Consider the following 17,525-nt stretch of genomic DNA (forward strand, 5'->3'; position numbering starts at 1 on the left):
TTTTGGCTCTTAGGAGGGGGGGGGCGGGCGGCAGGCGAACTTTTCCCGTTATCTTCCCCGACGGAGGACGGATGACACGGGGATGGGTGGGTGGGTGGTGGTGGGCTGGCACTCCAGGGCTTGGCAGCTTTGTGTTTCCTTGGGGGGGGGGCAAAGAGGAGAAGCATGGGTGGGCATAAATTAACCAAGGGATGGCTTGGCACCAGACCCACCAGGGTGCCAAGGGACAGTACACGGGGGCACTGTGTTCCAGCCGGAGCCGAGACGGGACTGTTAATGCAACGAGGGACAGTTGTGTGTCAACGGCAAGTTTTGCGATGTCTGGAGATTGTCGCAAACAGGCCGTTCTGGGACGCGCCTGTCTTTCCCGCAAGGAGCCTGGCATGCCGGGGGCAGCGATGCTAGGAAGGGGGCAGCGGAGACAAGCAAAGACTGCCTGCCCCCCAAAAGAGAGGGAGAACAGCCCTTTTAACTAACTTGTTTGCAGCCTGTTACTTCCTGCCCCGAGTTCGGATCCAGACCTGTTTGTGGGGAAACTCTTCCTGTGTGTGTTGCATTTTTGCAACCAGTTAGAAGAATTCAGCCGAATAATCAGCAAACATTAGGGGGCTTAAAAGACCGAGCAGAGGCTGGTTTGACGTTTCTACTTCTAACACCAGTTTGGTACTTCAAAAATCTCCGGCTAATCTAGCCGGTTATGTTTCTGCGTAAATTTTAGGACGACCGGTTGGCTGGCAACTCCCGGAAAAATAAACGATCCCCTTGGTGATGAACCTATGTCACGCATGCCACAGGTGGCAAGCAGAGCCCTCTCTGTTACCACTCGCGCCGTCACCCCAGTCCTAGGCCTTCAGCAGGGTTTCATAAAACCTTTCCGCTTTAGGTCTCCACCAGCGTGTGCAAAAAAATATATATGGAGATGTCCATTTTCCTCTAGGAGTTCATGGTGACCTAACCCTAACCGTAAGTTGAATTTTCCTCCAATGGGATTTTCCCATGTATTTTAGCAGGAAACATAGATAGGGCAGCCTAGAAAAGTCAGTGCCCTCCTAACCATATGCAAGAGTTCCGAGTTTGTTGGCGATGTCCATTTTGCTGTATGAGCTCACGGTGATCTAACCCTAAGTGGAATTTTCCTCCAATAGGATTTTCCCATATATTTTGTCAGGAAACATAGATAGCCCTAAGTCCATGGTGGCGAACCTATGGCACGGGTGCCACAAGTGGCACACAGAGCCCTCTCTGTGGGCACGCATGCCATCGCCCCAGTCCTAGGCCTTCAGCTGGCTTTTATAAAACCTTTTCGCTTTAGGCCTCTGCCGCTGTGTGCAAAAAAAAAAAAATCTCGCAAAGTTGGAATTAACTGAACTTTTTAGTCGCACCCAGTTGGCCGTTACCACTGCAGCCACACCCACCCAATAGGCCACGCCCACCTGGCACCCGACGATACCTAAGTGGGCTTTGGGTCTCATTTTGGGCACTCGGTCTCTAAAAGGTTCGCCATCACTGAACGATCCCCTTGAAGCCAAAAGGGATGAGAAGGTGGTCAATTCAAGCCAATAAGCTTTACTATTATTTTCAACAGGCTGGAGTATGGATTTTCCCGACATTAAAAGTCCAGAAGCCACTAAAAGGCAGCTGTTCTTCACAAGGGGGCCTTGCAAACAAGGCATCGCCACGGAAAAATTGGCGGATGTTTTATTCACCGCTTCGTGCAGCATCTTCCCACTTCTGGGAAGACCCACCGCCCGAGGCTTCAAGAGACCCGAAATCAGGCTGGCTTCATGCACCGTGACCAGCTGAAGCAGCCCCCCAAAAGGAGTTTTTGGCTAGAAAAATCCGAAGCTCCGATTCCAGAGCCGGTGAGAAAAAAGTCACTTCCCAGCCTCTTTTCCCAGGAGGCCTCCAGGTCTTCCCACTTCCCCCTCGGCGTCTGGTTCCTTCTGGGCGAGCCGGAGACGTTGGCTGTTCGATTTCGGTTCGGCAAACTGCTGTACCGAAAGAGGGACGCGGACGGTGTCAAGTCCGTTCACCTGCAATGGAGGAGGAGGAAGGGAAGTCAAGTGGCAGGCAGTCCCGTAAACACCCCAACAAGCCAACTGGAGGAGGCAGCCGAGACCCCAAACGCTTTGCAGAGAAGCCCAGAGGGTGCTTACCGTAACTTCGCACCAGTAGCTTCCCAATTGGGTGATGGGCTTTTCAGGGAGAGTCAGCGCCTGGGGGGGCACTACAACTCCCAGCTGGAAAAACAAAACAAAACAGGAGGGGGGGGGGACATACAGCTCCTTAAAAAAAGGGTTGCGGATGTTTCAAAGGCTCAAGTTGTGTTTCAAGCTAAGTTTTGATCACATGGCTGTGGGGATGCTGCAACGGTGTCCCGTTGTAACTGAATAGTCACTAAACGAATTATGTTGAGGACTGCCTGTATTAGTCCCATATGCAATAAACACAAAGATACGATGTTTGTGAGACGTCCGCAAGAAAACCACCAAGCTTAGAGAGTACCACAGTTCTCTTTGCAAACCCCTCTTCTCCCTTCTAGCACTGATGGTGTTGGCTAGTTGGGTCACGAAATGTCTGCAAGAAAACCAGAACACCAGAAACATAAAAAAGGGCGAAACTCACATTTCGGAGGAAATGGCGGCAGACAATTTCTTTCGTCAGCTCCCAGTGGTCAGACTCGTTCACACCGATCTCCAGGGTGCAATTCCTGAGGAAGCGGACAGTCTAAAGAAAAGGAACAGGAATCTTATCAGCTGCTCAACTGAGGGAAGCAGCGATGGGAACCCACCCATTTTAGCTGAGGTTCCTCCAAAACATGACCGAAAGGGCTAAAAAACTTAAAATATATTAAATATTTAACAGCTCTAGATTTGTTAGCAGCTTAGGATTTCGGAGAAAGGAGGGAAGGAGGAGTATAATTCAAATTTTGGGAGAGGTTATATACTCTGCTGTAGTGGCAATTCTTGCTAACAGAAATGGACGGACAGACATAGATGATATAGACAGACATAGATGATTGGCAGACAGATATATAGATAGAGAGATAAGACGGATGGATGGCAGCAGCTTCTCCAGAATTCAGCTTTCAAATAAAGCTCACTTATCAGTAATATTCAAAAAACCTTGCCAATTATCCCCTTCAAACAGGACTTGCCCATTATTCTTCCTAGCCTCACCTTCATTCCGCTGTGGGTTTGTAATCTCGGCAACTTCCCCTCTTGACGTAACTACAGAATGAAAACAGAAGAGGAGATGCAGAGAAAAAAATAATCAAGATTTTCTCTAATTTTCCAGCTACGTACGGGAACCTAGTGCCCGGAGCAAACTTACTCGGTTTTCTTCGTCGAAAAACTTCTTGTTTTCAGGAGAGGCGTAAACGGCCCGGTTGTAGCGCAGGAGATGGTTGCGCCCAAAAGACCTGTGGACGAAGACCGTCTCCCCGCGGTTTCCCACGTCTGCAAAACGAGACACGGAGAAGAGTTGGGGGGGGGGGGGGTAACGGTTTTGGGGTTTGTGTGTGTGTCTCGTCCTTGGCTCCTGCTAGTCCCCGACTCACAACGGTGCCATTTAGTGACCATTCAAAGTTACAAGGGCCCTGAAAAAAGAGACTTACGACCGTTTTTCACAGTTACGACCATTGCAGTGTCCCCCTGGTCTTGTGATCAAAATTCAGAGGCTTGGCAACTGACATGTTCTTATGACAGTTGCAATGTCCCGGTGTGTGTGTGTGTGTGTGTGTGTGTGTGTGTGTGTGTGTGTGTGTGTGTGACCCCCCTTTTGCGAGCTTCTGACCAGCAAAGTCAGTGGGGGAAGCCGGATTCCCTTAACGACCGTATGACTAACTTTAACAACCGCTTAAGAACGGTGGCAAGAACGGCGAGGCAAGCCTCCCTTCAGACATGTCTCCCTTCACAACAGAAATGTCGGGCTCCCGCTGTGGTCGTACGTCGAGGACCCCGTACCTTCCACCGGCTCAGTGAGGATGAGTTCGAGGGGCTCCTTGGGCTGATGCTTGAGGTCCTCAACCAGGCGGAAGACGCGGAAGCGGGGGTGGTTGATGCGAGGCTGCCGGTCTTTCTTGCTGAGCGGCACCTGCCACCAGCGCTCCACCACGACCGTCCCCTGGAAGGCAGAGGAGGCGGGAAGGGCTCGGCCTGCGGTCCGGTCCCCAAAGGAGTATTTTAGCCGGGTGGGACAAATGCAGGGGCCGACCTGGTCGGGAGCAGGGGAAGCAGACGGGCCAAAGCCCTGGCAGGGCGGGGGGCTCCTTGGGACCCCCCAAGTCGGGCTGGATCTAGCAAGGTGCAGCTTTTCCTTTTTTCCCTTCCTCTTCCTTCCCTCCGCTCTCCCTCCGTCTTTCCTTCTTTCCTTCCTTCCTTTTTTCAACTTCCTTCCGTCTTCCCTCTCTCCTTTTCCTTCCTTCCTTCTTTTCCTCCCTCCTTCTTCCAATCTAACCATCTCTCCTTTTTTCCTCTCTTCTTTCCTGCCTTCTCTCCTTTTCCTTTCCTTCCTTCCTCTTCTTTCCCTCCTTCCCTTTTTCCTTCTCACTCTCTCCTTTCCTTCCTTCCTGCTTTCCTTCCCATCTTCTCCAGGAAGCCCATTCGGGCCACCCAGCCTCTACCCAGGCCAGCCACCCCCCTCTTTGGCCCGGGGCTGCCTCCCAACGCCCATCCTGCGCAGCCTCCCCCGCCGCTGAGCGGCCGCCGTTCTCTCCTGGTGGTCTCCCATCCCTCCCTCCCACCTTCCCGCCAGGACTGTCCCGCCCTCCCCCGCCAGACTCCACACCCGGCCCGGCCCGGCCCTGCAGCGCTCACCCGCGGGGCCGAGAGGCGCAGCCCCCTCCTCAGGGGGAGAAGCAGGAGAGGAGACCCCGCCGGCGCCCACCAGCGCAACGCCGCCGCCATCATGGCTCCCGCCGCCACTGCGCTGCAGGCCCCGCCCCCCTGACGACTGCGCAGGCGCCAAGGCCCGCTAGGCCGCGACTAAACCACGGCCTGTCGTAGCGCCGCCCTCCCGGCATGGCCCTCTCCTTGCGGGCGGCGCCGCCACGGCAGCCCCCGGCTTCTGGTTCGGCCGGGCCAGAGGGAAGCCGATTGGGAGGGCTTCTTCTCCATACAGGGTGCTGGTTTTGCCTCTAAGCATGCCCAGATGCCAAACTTTAATAGGGTGGGAGGGAAGGGGGTCTCTGAGCATGTAAAGAGGGCTGCGGCACCCACCAACAAAGGCATCCTGCCTCCCTGCCATGGATGCAAACTTGTAACAGCGTGGTAGGGAAGGGCAATCTGAGCCTGCACAGAGGGATCTCTGCCAAACAGAAGAGTGGGCAGCACAGTGCCTCTGAGCATGCACAGAGAGCTTTTCCTCCTGAACATGAGAAAGGCCCCAAAGATCCTTTCATTTGGAGGGGATGGTACAAAAGGCTTCTTTTCCTCCCAAGGCAGAAAGAATTCTGAAAAGACCTCATGCCTCTGAGCCTGTACAGAGTGTTTTCTTTCCCACAACCCCAATATATTCTAATCTTTGAAAACCAACCACCCAAGTAGCTATAAATGGGGATATATATTGGGTGACCCATCAAGCAACCCCACCCTTCCCCATAAACTGGTTTCAAGTCAGTTTTGGGGAGGGGGCATGTAGACAAGCCACTATGGGAGGGGCCAGAAATGGGAGGAGCTTGGCCTGGGTGGTCACAATGGGAGTCTGTTGTGCGTCCGGTTGCCGGTCTGGGACCACCGGGTCACAATGGGGCCTTTGACTTGGGGTCCTAGTCCTCAGGGGCCACTCATCCCTGGCCAGATGCCACCCAAGATCTGGAGATCGCCCAGGGACCCCGCTGCCTGCTTTGGGGCAACGCTAAGTCTGCTCGGATCCCCCTTTATAGCTTCATCCAAACTTCGCCCTGAAGGAAAAATGACCCCCTCAAATAGCGAGTGAGCCTCCGCAGCGCCATCTGGGCAACGCTGCCCGTCGCAGCTGGCTTATCTGCTGCTAAGCCAGCAATCGTGGTTTGCTGACCCCTGGTGGCCAAACCTGGCAGACTCAGATCCTTCCCTATTCAGGCAGGGCCAACTCATTTGGGTCCCTGGGATGCTGGCTGGCAGAGGGAAAACTAAAAAACTTCCCGAACTTCCCACTCCAAATGTTTTGCCAGCCCAAGAGCCCGCGACAGAAACCCATGGCTTGTCTTTCTTGGCCGATCCAAGATCACCCGGAAGGCGAGAGAAATGCTCCAACATGGGAAGTTTTTAAGAGACTGGACAACCATTTGTCTGAAATGGTATAAGGTTTCCCAGGGGGTTGGACTAGAAGACCTCCAAGGTCCCTTCCAACTTTATTACTGTTATTAATTTTAAAAAGGTTGGAAAAATGTCATTTTACACCCCCCTTCTCCTCCTCTGCCAGAGCTACCCTCGACCACCGTGAGAGTTTGAGCATCCGTCCTCGCTACTGCCCGCAGTGTTCCTGAGTTCGAGGGCGCCAGCCCCAACCGGCGCACCCCCAGTGGCCCGGCAGACTGGCTGAGCCCGACTGAGATCTACAAGGTAAGTTCTACCAAAACTCGGGTTTCAAACCAAGCGTGGCTAGTGGGAGGGGATAATGGGCACTCTTGGGAAGAGTCCACCTTTTCAAGCTTGGTAACTTTTAAAATGATGGGACTTTTGACTCTCTGCTTTCTCAAATTGGCCAACTTTAAGAGGGCTGGATTTTCAGCTCCCAGAATTCCCCAGCCAGCTTCTGGGAGTTGAAGACTAGCCCTCTTAAAGTTGCCCATTTGAAAAACAAACAAACGCTACACTGCCAGACTAGTATTTATTTATTTATTTTATTATTTATTTTAATTCCATTTATATCCCGCCCTTCTCCGAAGACTCAGGGCGGCTTACAAGCTTGGCAGTAGCCTTCATTCTATGTATATGCCTGCTTATTAGGGCTTTCACACACACCCCAAGCGGCATTATTACAAAGTCAGCTTAATTGCCCCCAACAATCTGGGTCCTCATTTTACCTACCTCGGAAGGATGGAAGGCTGAGTCAGTATTATTCTTTCAGAAGCAGACAAGCGCTTAAAAAAAAAGGAAATAATGTAAAAGTGTGCAACTTTTCACCCTAACGTCTGAATCGCCTAACTGGTGTTTTATGCAATTTCCCTATCCCCCCCAAACAGGCTGGCAACCTCACTGTTTTTGCTAGCAACCGTCAACATCCGGATCAGCCAGTGCAGCTGGATTTTCATTTCGCCCATGGCAGCCAGGGCGCCAGCCACTGGCACGGTCTTCTGCATGGACGCACCCTTTTCCTGGACACCCCCCGGCTGGCGCTGGACTTCAACAGCCGTGAAAGGTGAGGAGGAAGAGAAGGTGGCGGCAAAAATGCACTTAGGAAAAAAAGGTGGCATGTTGGCTAGGAGGACAAGGAAAGGGTTGGCCTCTGGAGGAAGGGGGGAAAACTTGGTTTAAAAAGCAGGAAGCAAGTTGCTAGTTCTCAAGAACTTTAGCAACTTGCCAATCGGAATTCAGAAATCAATGTTCCACGTTCATTTTTCCTCCTTAGTGCTAGTTAGTTTTTCTCTGGAATTATATTCTTTGACATACAATCATTCACTGACCGTTCCAGGTCACAGCACTGGGAAAAAAGGGACTTACGGCCAGCTCCCACACTTACAACCATGATGGCGTTTTCACATGATCAAAAGTGGGATAACCAGCGTGTTAATGACGGTTGCGGTGCCTGGTGGTGATTTGTAGCCTTCCCATCTGACCAGCAAAGTCAGCGGGGAAAGCCGGATTCAATTAATGGCTTGTGTTGCGAAAGAGAGATCCTAAAATCAGACTCGCTTAAAAGCGGCCTTGCTTAGCGAGGGGAATTCTGGCCGTTAAGGCGAGGACTAGCTGTGTGCTGGTTTTCCAGAAGACTCGGATCATTTTTTCCTTGAAGGATCCGATCGGGAGTGTCAGGAATCTTTGCCTCGTAAGATTGTGCTATTATAAAAGCTGAATTGCTGAGTACACACTCGCCTCCGATCCTAGCTTGACCGCCACGCTGGAATACATCGAAGAAAAAACGGAGGCAGAGCAGGTGCTGGTGAACTTCCGGAAGACTCGGCGAGACCGAGGTAAAGCAGCGGCTTTTTTGGGGGGGGCAACTTTTAAGCCAGGTGGTTTGGCCCGAGAGTGAGTTTCCGAGCCTCGGAAAGGAAAATCGAGTTTTGTGGGTAGCTTAATTAATCCAAATTATAAAGGGGAGGGAAAAAAAGGAGTTGAAAGAATGAAATTGGAAGGAGTGTCCCCATAACAGGTTGGTGAAATACAGGCGGTCCTCGACTTAACGATAAACCGAGCTTGAAATTTCCATCGCTGAATGGGGTTTCTCCCCGTTTTACGATTTTTCTTGCTGGAGTTTAAGTGAGACGGTTGTAAAGTGAATCTGTCTTCCCCGTGGAATTTGTTTGGTCGAGAGGGTCGCAAAAGGGAGTCACGTGACCCCAGGACGCTGCAACCGTCGTAAATATGAATCAGTTGCCAAGCCTCTTAATTTTGATCACGCGACCCCAGGGATGCTGCAATGGTCGCAAGCTTGAAAAATGGTCCCAAGTCCCTTTTTGCAGTGCTGTTGTAACTTCGGTCACTGTAAGTTAAGGACTACCCGTAACTTCTCAGCTGGCATCCGGCCCTCGCAGAGAGGCGGAAGGCGACAAAAGCTGGGGGGTCCAGTCGGCCCTGCACCACTAACCCTGCTTTCCCCTTCCTCCAAAGGCGACTTGCTACGAGCTTTCGGCTTCTTGGGATTCGAACTCGTGACCCCCGGCCGTCCTGGCCTGCCCCCCTGGGAAGACACCATCTTCATGGCTTACCCGCTGGAACGTGATCTCGGCTGGAATTCCCAACCCAAGCAGAAAGATGCTGGTGGGGCCTAGAGGCGGGAGGGGGGGCGGTGCTGATGGGGACCCCTCCCCTCCGTTCGAAGCAGCGTAATTTCAGAGCCCCCCTCCTCCGAAAAAGGCATTAAAGTGGCATCAACACTCAGCAGTTTTTGGGTAAGTTATGGTAGGGGAGAACCTCACCCTTCCTTGCCCCCCCCCCCAGTCTTCCATCCCATCCCATGGGAGAAAATTGGGTTCAATTTGCGGGCACCATCCTTGCCCCTTTCCCCCCCGCAACCCCACAACTCTGGCCCCCACTGGCCCCAGCCCAGCCCACCCCGCATTTTCAACTCTTGGGAGAGAAACTGCTAAATACCAGCCTTTATTTCAGACAAAAAGATACACCGAGGCATCTTCGCTGAAAAGCCAGTGCAGCCATTTTCATCGCAGCCTTTCCAGTTTTAACACTCTGGGTGGCTTTCGAAACCAAACTTAATTCTTGCAAAACGAACTCTCCCTTCGTATTATCCCTGTCCTTTTTAGACCCCCAGTTCCCCCCACACACACACAGACACACCCAGTTTTGGACCAACAATGCAGGGTGTGCCAGGCATCGTGGCTTAGTCCAAAGAAACACAGGCTGCCCCAACTTTTCCAGACAGGTGGGGGACCACAAAAAGGATTTAGGGTAAAGAACCAGGGTCTTAACAGCCCAACGTGAACATAAACTTGGGTTTGGGGGCAGAAACAGCCAGCCCCCCCCCGCCCCTTCGTCTTCTGTGCAACTTCCCAGAGAAATGGCGACACAAGCGGCTGAAATTCTGTCCAAACTCAGCTTGCCAGGGCAGCCAGACAGTGCCGAGGGATTGTTGGGGGCTGCATGTCCCCCACAAGATTCCAAATCGTCCCTCCGGCAGGTGGGATCTTCCTGTGGCCCCTCCAAGATCTGAAGCAAAGGAAGGGCAGAAGTTAAGATCCGCTCTGTGCAACCCCCCGAAAAAAACCCCTACCCCCCCTCTCCTTCCATAGGGGTTGGATCTGGGGTGCAAATCGCAGTTAAGGTAGCCCCAAAATACTGGGGCTGGGAACCTGGTTTAGACCAAGCCATTATGGATTAAATTTCTCTGAGCTAAAGGGGGTGAATGGTAGATGGGACACCCACCCCAAACGGCTCTTTTCAAGCCCAAGGGTTTTCGAGGCAGCCAGGGAAATCTAGACTGGAGGGGCTGGGCTCTGCCAAACCTCAGGGTCCCACACTGGGACCAAGCAATCCAAGACCCCCTCCCGCCTTATGTTTGGTGCACAACACCACAAAGTGTCGCTCCCTCACCCACCTTCCTGGGACCTCCGAGGCTCATAGCATCACCGTGTTCTCCTCCCCTTCCGACAGGGAGGCCATTTCTGCAGGATCTAGAGACAAAAGATCAGCCTTTTGAGTGGGTGGGCGAGGTGGGAAATGAGGGGCAGAGCTGGAAACAGCCCTGCCTTCTCCTCCCCCCCCCCCGCAAGGAAGTCAGGAGTTGGTTAGCTAGCAAGGGAAAACAATGGTTTGAAAGGAAAAAATGCTTGATAGAGACAGAGGAAGGAAAGGAAGGAAGGAAGGAAGGAAGGAAGGAAGGAAGGAAGGAAGGAAGGAAGGAAGGAAGGAAGGAAGGAAGGAAAGAAAGAAAGAAAGAAAGAAAGAAAGAAAGAAAGAAAGAAAGAAAGAAAGACTCAGTAATACATTTTGGGGGGAAATTTTGAGCCCTTTTGTCTGATCCAACCAGGAGGCCCTCTGCAGTTGTGGGTCCTTAGGATCACTTTCTAACTCTCAACACACACACACACACACACACACACAAAACGGGGCTGGCGTAGGACAAGCTGAGCGGCTTCTCCTCGGCACTCTGGCGCCTACCTGACAGATTCTCTAACGACGTCCCTGCAAGGTTTCCCTAGAAAACAAGCAGAGCAACAGCTTTGGAAGGGGACGGCAGAGGTGGTTTATTTCTGCCGTTAAAACATTCCTGCCCTGGGCCGGGAGGTTGGACTGGAAGACCTCTTGAGGTCCCTTCCAGCTGTACTGCCCTATCTGCGGCAAGACAGACCGCATGTGGACTAGCCACATAGTCACCCACCTGCCAAATCAGCTGACCCCCCCCCCCCCAAAGAGGCTGGATCCACAGCCCGATTACTAACCAGGTTTCCGGGCAGATCCCTCGAGGCTTCCCCGTCTCCGTCCGACAGCTTCCGCACCGCGTAGCCCAACCGGATCAGTTCCTCTCCCACGTCGACAAACTGGGGAGAGAAGCCAGGCTGAAAACCCAACTTTTCTTAGGCCAAACTTCACCCGGGAAGCCATTTTGTTTTCCCTTGGAAGGTCCAGGCTGGGAGGGTCTCACCTGCCCGTTGGCGGGTTCGAACAAACGAACGTACGGCCGCACGCTGCTCCCCACAGGCTGGTAGGTGCAGATCTTGCAAAAGACCGACGTCCACTGAGCGCAGTGGGTGAGGCGGTCGAACTCATCCAGGGCGGCCTCTTCCCAACACGGGCCTGGAAACCATCGAAGTCAAGGTCCGAAGGGGAATGCAGGGTTAGATTAAATTCCTAACCCAGGTCTCCGATGCCCCTTGGCAGGGGCTTAACTGCAAAAGCTGGGTGGCTGCAGCTGTCCCACATCCCCCCAGCCAGCCAGCTTTTAAGATGGTGGGCTTCCAACTCCCAGAAAGCTGGCTGGCTGGGGAATTCTGGGAATTGAAGTCTGCACACGCCACCAAGATGGCAAAACGCTATCCTGGGAGGAAATCAGTTCTGATCTGGGGCAAGGAAGGACTCACCAGCGGGTGCCACACCGGCCAAGCTGCACTCGATGGCCTGGAAGGGGAGGCCCAGGAAATCCCCCCTTCCAAAACAGAAAAAAAGAGAGGTTAAGAGGAGGAGGAGGAACAGAAGACCCCATCCTGGCCACCCCACCCCAGTTCTCGCCCTTCCTAGCCGCCTCCTTTGTCCCCATCACCCGAGTCTCCAACTTCTCCAGCTGGACCTTAAAATCAGGACAAAATGAAAGTCACCCCAATTACGCGGGGTCTCCGTCCTGTGTGCCAGCCCCTCCACTAAGTGAGCGGTCGTACGTCAAGGACTACGTGCAGGTCACCGTTACGGCATCACCCTGGTAAGCTGGGCTCTGTTCACACAGGACCAAAAGCCCGGCTGATGTCCTCCCAAGAGCTTCAAAACCACCACGTCCCCCACAACGCCGAGGACCCCAAGTTGCGTCTCCTAGCGGTGGGGTCTATGACACCCCAGGTCCAGCCCTCACCGCAACAGCCGCAGCTTCTCCAGCGGCATCTCTCCGTTGTCCCCAAAGTCTACGTAATAAATGTCCAGGTTGCCATTGTCCAGGGTCCCCAGGACCTCGGCCCGATACCAGGAATGATCTTCTAGATAGTAGGCCGCCACGATGTCCCCCACCTGCACGCTTTCCAGCTGGGGAGGGGAGAGAGACAAGGAGAGGGGTGACGCCCGGGGAGCCATAGCCTTCCCGCCTCGGGGTTCACCATCTCCCCACTTCCGGACCGGGGCCTCACCTCACCGTCGTCGCTGCCGTCGTAGTATTTGGTCATCTCCTGGACGAGTTTGTCAAGATGGAGAGCCTTGATGCCGATAATTTGGATCCAGAAATGGCTGGGGCTCTCCGAGGCCGAGATGTAGACCTCCAGGTGATCCTTGGCCTGGAGGCTGAAATCCGGGCTGGGCACTGAGCGGGAAGGAAAAGGCGGATGGGTTAGGGGGTCCCCCAGTCAGCCGGGAGTGGCCCTTTGAGCCTCCCAAGTTAGTCACATGGCTTCCTCCGTTGAGTCTATCGGTCAGAAAGTTGCAAAAGGAGATCGCGGCACCCCTCCCGGGACGCGGCGACCGTCATAAATACGAGTCGGTTGCCAAGGGTCCGAATTTTGATCAGGTGACCCCGGGGGATGCGGCAACGGTCGTTAAGTGTGAAAAAGGCTCCCATATCCAGTAACTTCCGTTGCAAGCCAAGGACCGTCTGTGCTGCCCTAACTTTGCAGGGTCATCGTAAGCTGCAAGATCCAGGCCGGTCCTCCAGGTGCCGAAGCAGTCTACCTGGGTGACAAAGGGGAAGCCCCATTTTTTTAAAAAATTTGGGCTCACCTTCAAAGACGGAGCTCAGCGCAGGCCAGGGGTTTATTGGGGACCCGGCTCCGCTCGATTCTTGGGGATCTCCTGAGCGATCATCGGGGGGCCTGTCGCTAGCCTCTTGGTGCAGGCACCCAGCATCCGGCGTTCCACTGGGAGGCTCTGGGTGCGAGTAAGGCCGCTGTCCCTGGTCGCCAGCCGCCATCTCCCTCCGGGTGCCCAGTGGCTGTTTCCGGTGCACGCGGGAGATTGCCGCTTGCGACAGCTGGCTGCGGAAAGCTCCGTCCTCCGACAGCTTTTCTCGGATCATTTCCTGCTGGCACAAAATGGGTCAGGGGGAGTGTCTGCTCTGAAGCCCCCCGCCCCTCGTGGCCCCTTAATTTCTCTTCTCCACTGGCCCTGGATTCCCTCTAGCCGGGCCATCCGAGGACGATGGCAACCGTAGCCTGGAGGGAACCATGTGCTGTTCTGGGCACGACACCCTAACGAGGTAGGCTGTATCAGGTTGGGGGAGAGGGAAGCCCAGCCCGGCTTCAACGGCCAAGCTCTCACCTTGGCGGCCTGGACCTCCTTGCGCGTCCCAGAGAGGGTGATGAGGCGGGTGAGCGACAGGGCGCCCTCCGCCTCGCGGTTGCACTCGATCTTGGCCCCCGTGCTCCGGCATATGGCCCGGACAGTCTCGCCACCCTTCCCTGGGGGAGGAAGAGCAACAGGCGCTGTGAGCAAGCAGCCCTTTGGGACAAAGGAGGGGGTGTGTGTGGTGGGGGTGTCCAACAACTAGGAACAACCCCCCCCCTCTGTGGGATCCACACTGCTCTCTGAGCTGGGGTGGTTTCCTTGCAGACGTTTCATGACCCAACTGGGGAGCGGCATCAGCGGTAGAAGGGAGGGGGGATTTGGAGAAGGAGAATGAGGAAGAGGACAAGAAGCAGGAGCGGAGGAGGAGGATGAGGAGGAGAGGAAGGAAGAGAACGAATGAGGGGAGAAAAAGAAACCGCGGGGTCCTTGGGACTCTCCGAGCTGGGTGGTTTCCTTGCAGACGTTTCATGCCCCAACTGAGCATCGGTGACAGAAGAAAGGGGATTAAGAAGCAGAAGCGTGAGAGGAAGAGAGGAAGGAGAACAAATGAAAAGAGGAGGAAAAGAGACATTTCACAACCCAACTAGGGAACGTCATCAGGGCCAGAAGAGAGCAGGGTTTGCAAAGAGGAGGACTTAGCGGTTTCCTTGCAGACGTTTCACGGCCAAACTAGGCCACGTCATCAGTGCTAGCCCCCCCCTTTCCAAATCCCAGAGCTCTTGATTGCTGGCTTCCCAAACCACTCAAAAATCAGCCTTGGGAAGCCCAGCGCGGCCTCAGGGTCGCGAAAGACACACACACCCCCGGTCTTTGCTACTGCTGGCACTGCACACACACACACACACCCACAAGGAAAGCTTTCAGGTACCGATGATGCGCCCGACGGCCCGGTTCGGCACGGAGATCTTCTCCGACACAGGCAGGCTCTCCTCCAGGATCTGGTGGATGGCGGATTTAGCCTTGCACACCTGGACGGGGGAGCCCGTGATCCGGATCAGCCGCTCCTCGCCGGAATCCTCCAGATCGACGTGGATGCGGGCGTGGGTGTCCTTCCGCAGCTGGGATGGGAGGAGAAAGCGCGGAGGCTCGTCCGGCTACTGTGGTTCTCTTGCCAAAGGGCCCCCGGGAGGTAGGGTCTCCAGCCCACCCCCCCCTTCTTCCACTTGCCTGGTTCACCTTGGCCCCCTGCTTCCCCAGGAGGAACTTCACGGCTTCTTGGGGCACCTTCAACACAAATTCGATCTCCTCCTCCCCCACGAACGGGATCCGCTCTTCTGGGGGCACCAAGGAAGAATCCTGAGACTTCTCCACTATTTTAGGAGGAACTCCACCCTCCTAAAGAGCGAACGTGTAAGAAGCCCCCCCCCCAAAAGAACAAAGTCCCCCTGAATCACACACACACAGAGCCCACAAAGCATGTGCAAACTTGCTAGGAACCAGCCCCTGTACTTTCCAAACATTATTGTACTTTGACAATAAAGGTTTATTATTATTATTAAACCTGGTGGGCCTTCCTTATTTCTATTATTTATATCCTGCCTTTATTATTTTTACACGTAACTCAGGGAGGTGAACATATCCAGCATGTCTTCCCCCTCTGATTTCCCCCACAACAACAACCCCGTGAGGTGGGCTGAGATGAGAGAGAGAGAGTTGGGGGGGGGGAAACTGTCCCAAAGTCACCCAGCTGGCTTTCATGCTTAAAGCAGGACTAGAACTCATGGTCTCCTGCTTTCTAGTCTAGTGCCTCCATCCTTAAGCCCACCCTCCCTCCCCCTTTTCAAAGCCCCCACTCCTCTGCCCCAAGGAAGGAAGGAAGGAGGGAGGGAGGGAGACGGGTGGTGAAACATGGACCAGCAGAAAAGTCAAGCTTTGGCCTTGGAGCATCTACCGGGGATTGAGTGGGGGGTTCAACACTGCAGGGAGGGTGGGTGGGTGGGTGGGTCTGGCACGCTCACCTTGGTCCTCCCAGTACTGGCGGTACAAGATGTAGAGGATGGCGGCGCTGGCTGGGATGCCCAGGCCCAGGGCGATCTTCTGCAGCCAGGTCAGGCCTCCGCCCCAGGAGCCGCCTTGGTCAGCCATGGCTCTGCATAAGGCCTCTGTCTCCTTGGGGAGGGGGGGGCAGAAAAACACACAATCGGGCTGCTTGCCAAGAGCCTGGCTTCCCAGCCCCCCAAAAGGGGGTCTTGGCCTCCCCCAGGAAGGGAAGGGAGGGAAGAAAGCCAGCAGCTCCGACTTCCTTCCCCTCCTGCAGATCTCCAGGGAATCCACCCACTCGAGCCTGGATCCTTCCTTCCTTCCTTCCCCCCCCCCCCCCCGCGCTGCGCAACAAAGCCGAGCATCCCTTTATTTTTACATTGCAATTCTGGATTCCTCCCCCACCCCGCGATTCTGCTGAAAATCTGCGAATCCCAGAAGCTCCCCACCCCGCAAAACGACAGGGGGGGCTCCTCCGCCTGGGCTCCCCTCCCCCAAAGTAATCATCTTTAAAAACCCTTCGCAATCAGCACGTTGTTCTCGTTTCTGCGGAGCGCCTGCCTGCCTGCCTGCGTGCGTGTGTGTGTGTGTCGGTGCCATTCCAGCCCTCCCATTCCGCTATTGCCTCCCCTGCCTTGAACTGCCTTCGAGAGCCGCTAGACTGCCCCTGTCCCTGGAGGCTCCATTTGCCCAGGCCAGGCAACGAGAAAGGGAAGATGTAAAGCTTTTTCCTGGCCTGGTGTGTGTGTGTGTGTGTGTGGGGGGGGATCTTCGCCGCTTTCCTCGCTCTCCCCGCCTCCTGCAGTGACCCCTCCTCTTTGGGGGGTCCTAAGTGGGGCTGGGAGGGGGTCTCTCTCCGCTTCATTTCGGTCTATGCAGCCTGAAATTTAATTCACCCCCGCTCCCTCCTCTTATTTGCATGCTAATAATTCAAATCCGGCTTGCAATGTTCTCTTGAGTTATCCCAAAAAATGCTTTCTCGCAAGCAGGCATCCGTCCAGGTTCTCCCTGCGGTCCTCCCCGCTTTACGCCCCGCCCACGCAGCGAAGCCCCACCTTCCCAACCGCCGCCTCTCGCCCGGCCGGCGCTCCGCCTCTGCGGGACCCGCTATTTATAACCTCCCGCCCCGCCCTCTCGCCACGCGCCGGCCTTCCGGCCAATCGGCGGAGAGAGCTAGCTGCCGACGGGAGGGGGGCGGGAACTCGGAACGGAGGGGCCGACCAATCGGGAAGCCGCGGAACGACGAATACGGAAAGGCGGGGAAGAGGAGGCCGGCGTGGGTCCTAATTAGCCAATCAAGCGAAAGAAGGGGCAAAGCGGGGAACAAATCAGCGATGAGAGTGGGCGGGAGAGGGAGATTTAACTGTCGCTCCCGCCCATCGCGAGAGGCACGTGGTCTCTACGCGGCTTTTTTTTAAAAAATATATTTTATTAATTTTTTCCCCCCCACTCAGTAATTGGTGAACAGTGTGTTTTTCTGGGTTACATTTGTAAAAGAATCATTAACAATTAATTTCTATAATCCACATTCCACATATTAATTTTAGCTTAATTTCCTCTTTCCCCAGAATGCCCTGCGCTCCAAGGGGGGGGCTGCTGAGACTTCATTTACTACCCATAATGCCCTTAGCAAGCCCATGATTGACAGTTGAGAAGGGATGCTTTTAATTTATATGCAAGTTTTAGGAGTTTGCACACAAAAACTGGATCTTGCTGAATTTGTTCATAATCCTTTATCCTAAATTGACAATTTAATCAAGAAATTTCCATTTTGGGGGGCCAAAATATCAGCTCTTCGGACCAGCTCAGTTGACAGCTTGACCATCCTTGCTAAAAAAACCCCTCCAAATAATGGATTGAGAGGAGCACTAACCACAGTTTGCAGAATAAACTATCATATCTCAGATTCTCGCCTTGCATTAAGCCTTTATGAATGTCCCTGGCTGGATTTGCAGGCAGGCCAATCAT

The 17,525-nt window shown here is 54.2% G+C and overlaps 3 protein-coding genes across 5 annotated transcripts; 1 reads left to right on the top strand and 2 right to left on the bottom strand.

Annotated features, from left to right (window-relative positions):
* Window positions 1–1,546: 1,546 nt before the first annotated feature.
* Window positions 1,547–4,916, bottom strand: MRPL9 (mitochondrial ribosomal protein L9). 2 transcript variants are annotated; one of them, XM_083374091.1, is made up of 7 exons: window positions 4,818–4,916; window positions 3,966–4,125; window positions 3,334–3,458; window positions 3,180–3,230; window positions 2,626–2,727; window positions 2,157–2,240; window positions 1,547–2,033 (listed from the first exon to the last, which is right to left on the bottom strand). In XM_083374091.1, the coding sequence occupies exons 1-7, from the start codon at window positions 4,908–4,910 to the stop codon at window positions 1,875–1,877; spliced, it is 774 nt and encodes a 257-aa protein (XP_083230217.1). In that variant the 5' UTR covers window positions 4,911–4,916; the 3' UTR covers window positions 1,547–1,874. The 2 variants fall into 2 exon arrangements, with proteins under 2 accessions (XP_083230217.1, XP_083230216.1); XM_083374090.1 differs by lacking the exon at window positions 4,818–4,916 and having other exon boundaries at window positions 3,966–4,743.
* A 105-nt stretch (window positions 4,917–5,021) lies between these two features.
* On the top strand, window positions 5,022–8,917 carry OAZ3 (ornithine decarboxylase antizyme 3; the record flags this gene model as incomplete). Its single annotated transcript, XM_083374834.1, has 5 exons — window positions 5,022–5,070; window positions 6,436–6,545; window positions 7,169–7,344; window positions 8,031–8,116; window positions 8,757–8,917. The coding sequence occupies 5 exons, from the start codon at window positions 5,022–5,024 to the stop codon at window positions 8,915–8,917; spliced, it is 582 nt and encodes a 193-aa protein (XP_083230960.1).
* A 312-nt stretch (window positions 8,918–9,229) lies between these two features.
* On the bottom strand, window positions 9,230–15,825 carry TDRKH (tudor and KH domain containing). 2 transcript variants are annotated; one of them, XM_083374099.1, is made up of 13 exons: window positions 15,536–15,825; window positions 14,745–14,851; window positions 14,446–14,635; window positions 13,551–13,690; window positions 13,014–13,311; window positions 12,431–12,600; window positions 12,163–12,329; window positions 11,681–11,745; window positions 11,245–11,396; window positions 11,042–11,140; window positions 10,761–10,797; window positions 10,198–10,273; window positions 9,230–9,809 (listed from the first exon to the last, which is right to left on the bottom strand). In XM_083374099.1, exons 1-12 carry the CDS (start codon window positions 15,660–15,662, stop codon window positions 10,218–10,220), a joined length of 1,608 nt encoding a protein of 535 aa, XP_083230225.1. In that variant the 5' UTR covers window positions 15,663–15,825; the 3' UTR covers window positions 9,230–9,809; window positions 10,198–10,217. The 2 variants fall into 2 exon arrangements, with proteins under 2 accessions (XP_083230225.1, XP_083230224.1); XM_083374098.1 differs by having other exon boundaries at window positions 10,173–10,273.
* Window positions 15,826–17,525: the final 1,700 nt, after the last annotated feature.

The sequence above is a fragment of the Vipera ursinii genome (genome assembly GCF_947247035.1).
Source record: "Vipera ursinii genome assembly, chromosome: 15".
Taxonomy (NCBI): domain Eukaryota; kingdom Metazoa; phylum Chordata; class Lepidosauria; order Squamata; family Viperidae; genus Vipera; species Vipera ursinii.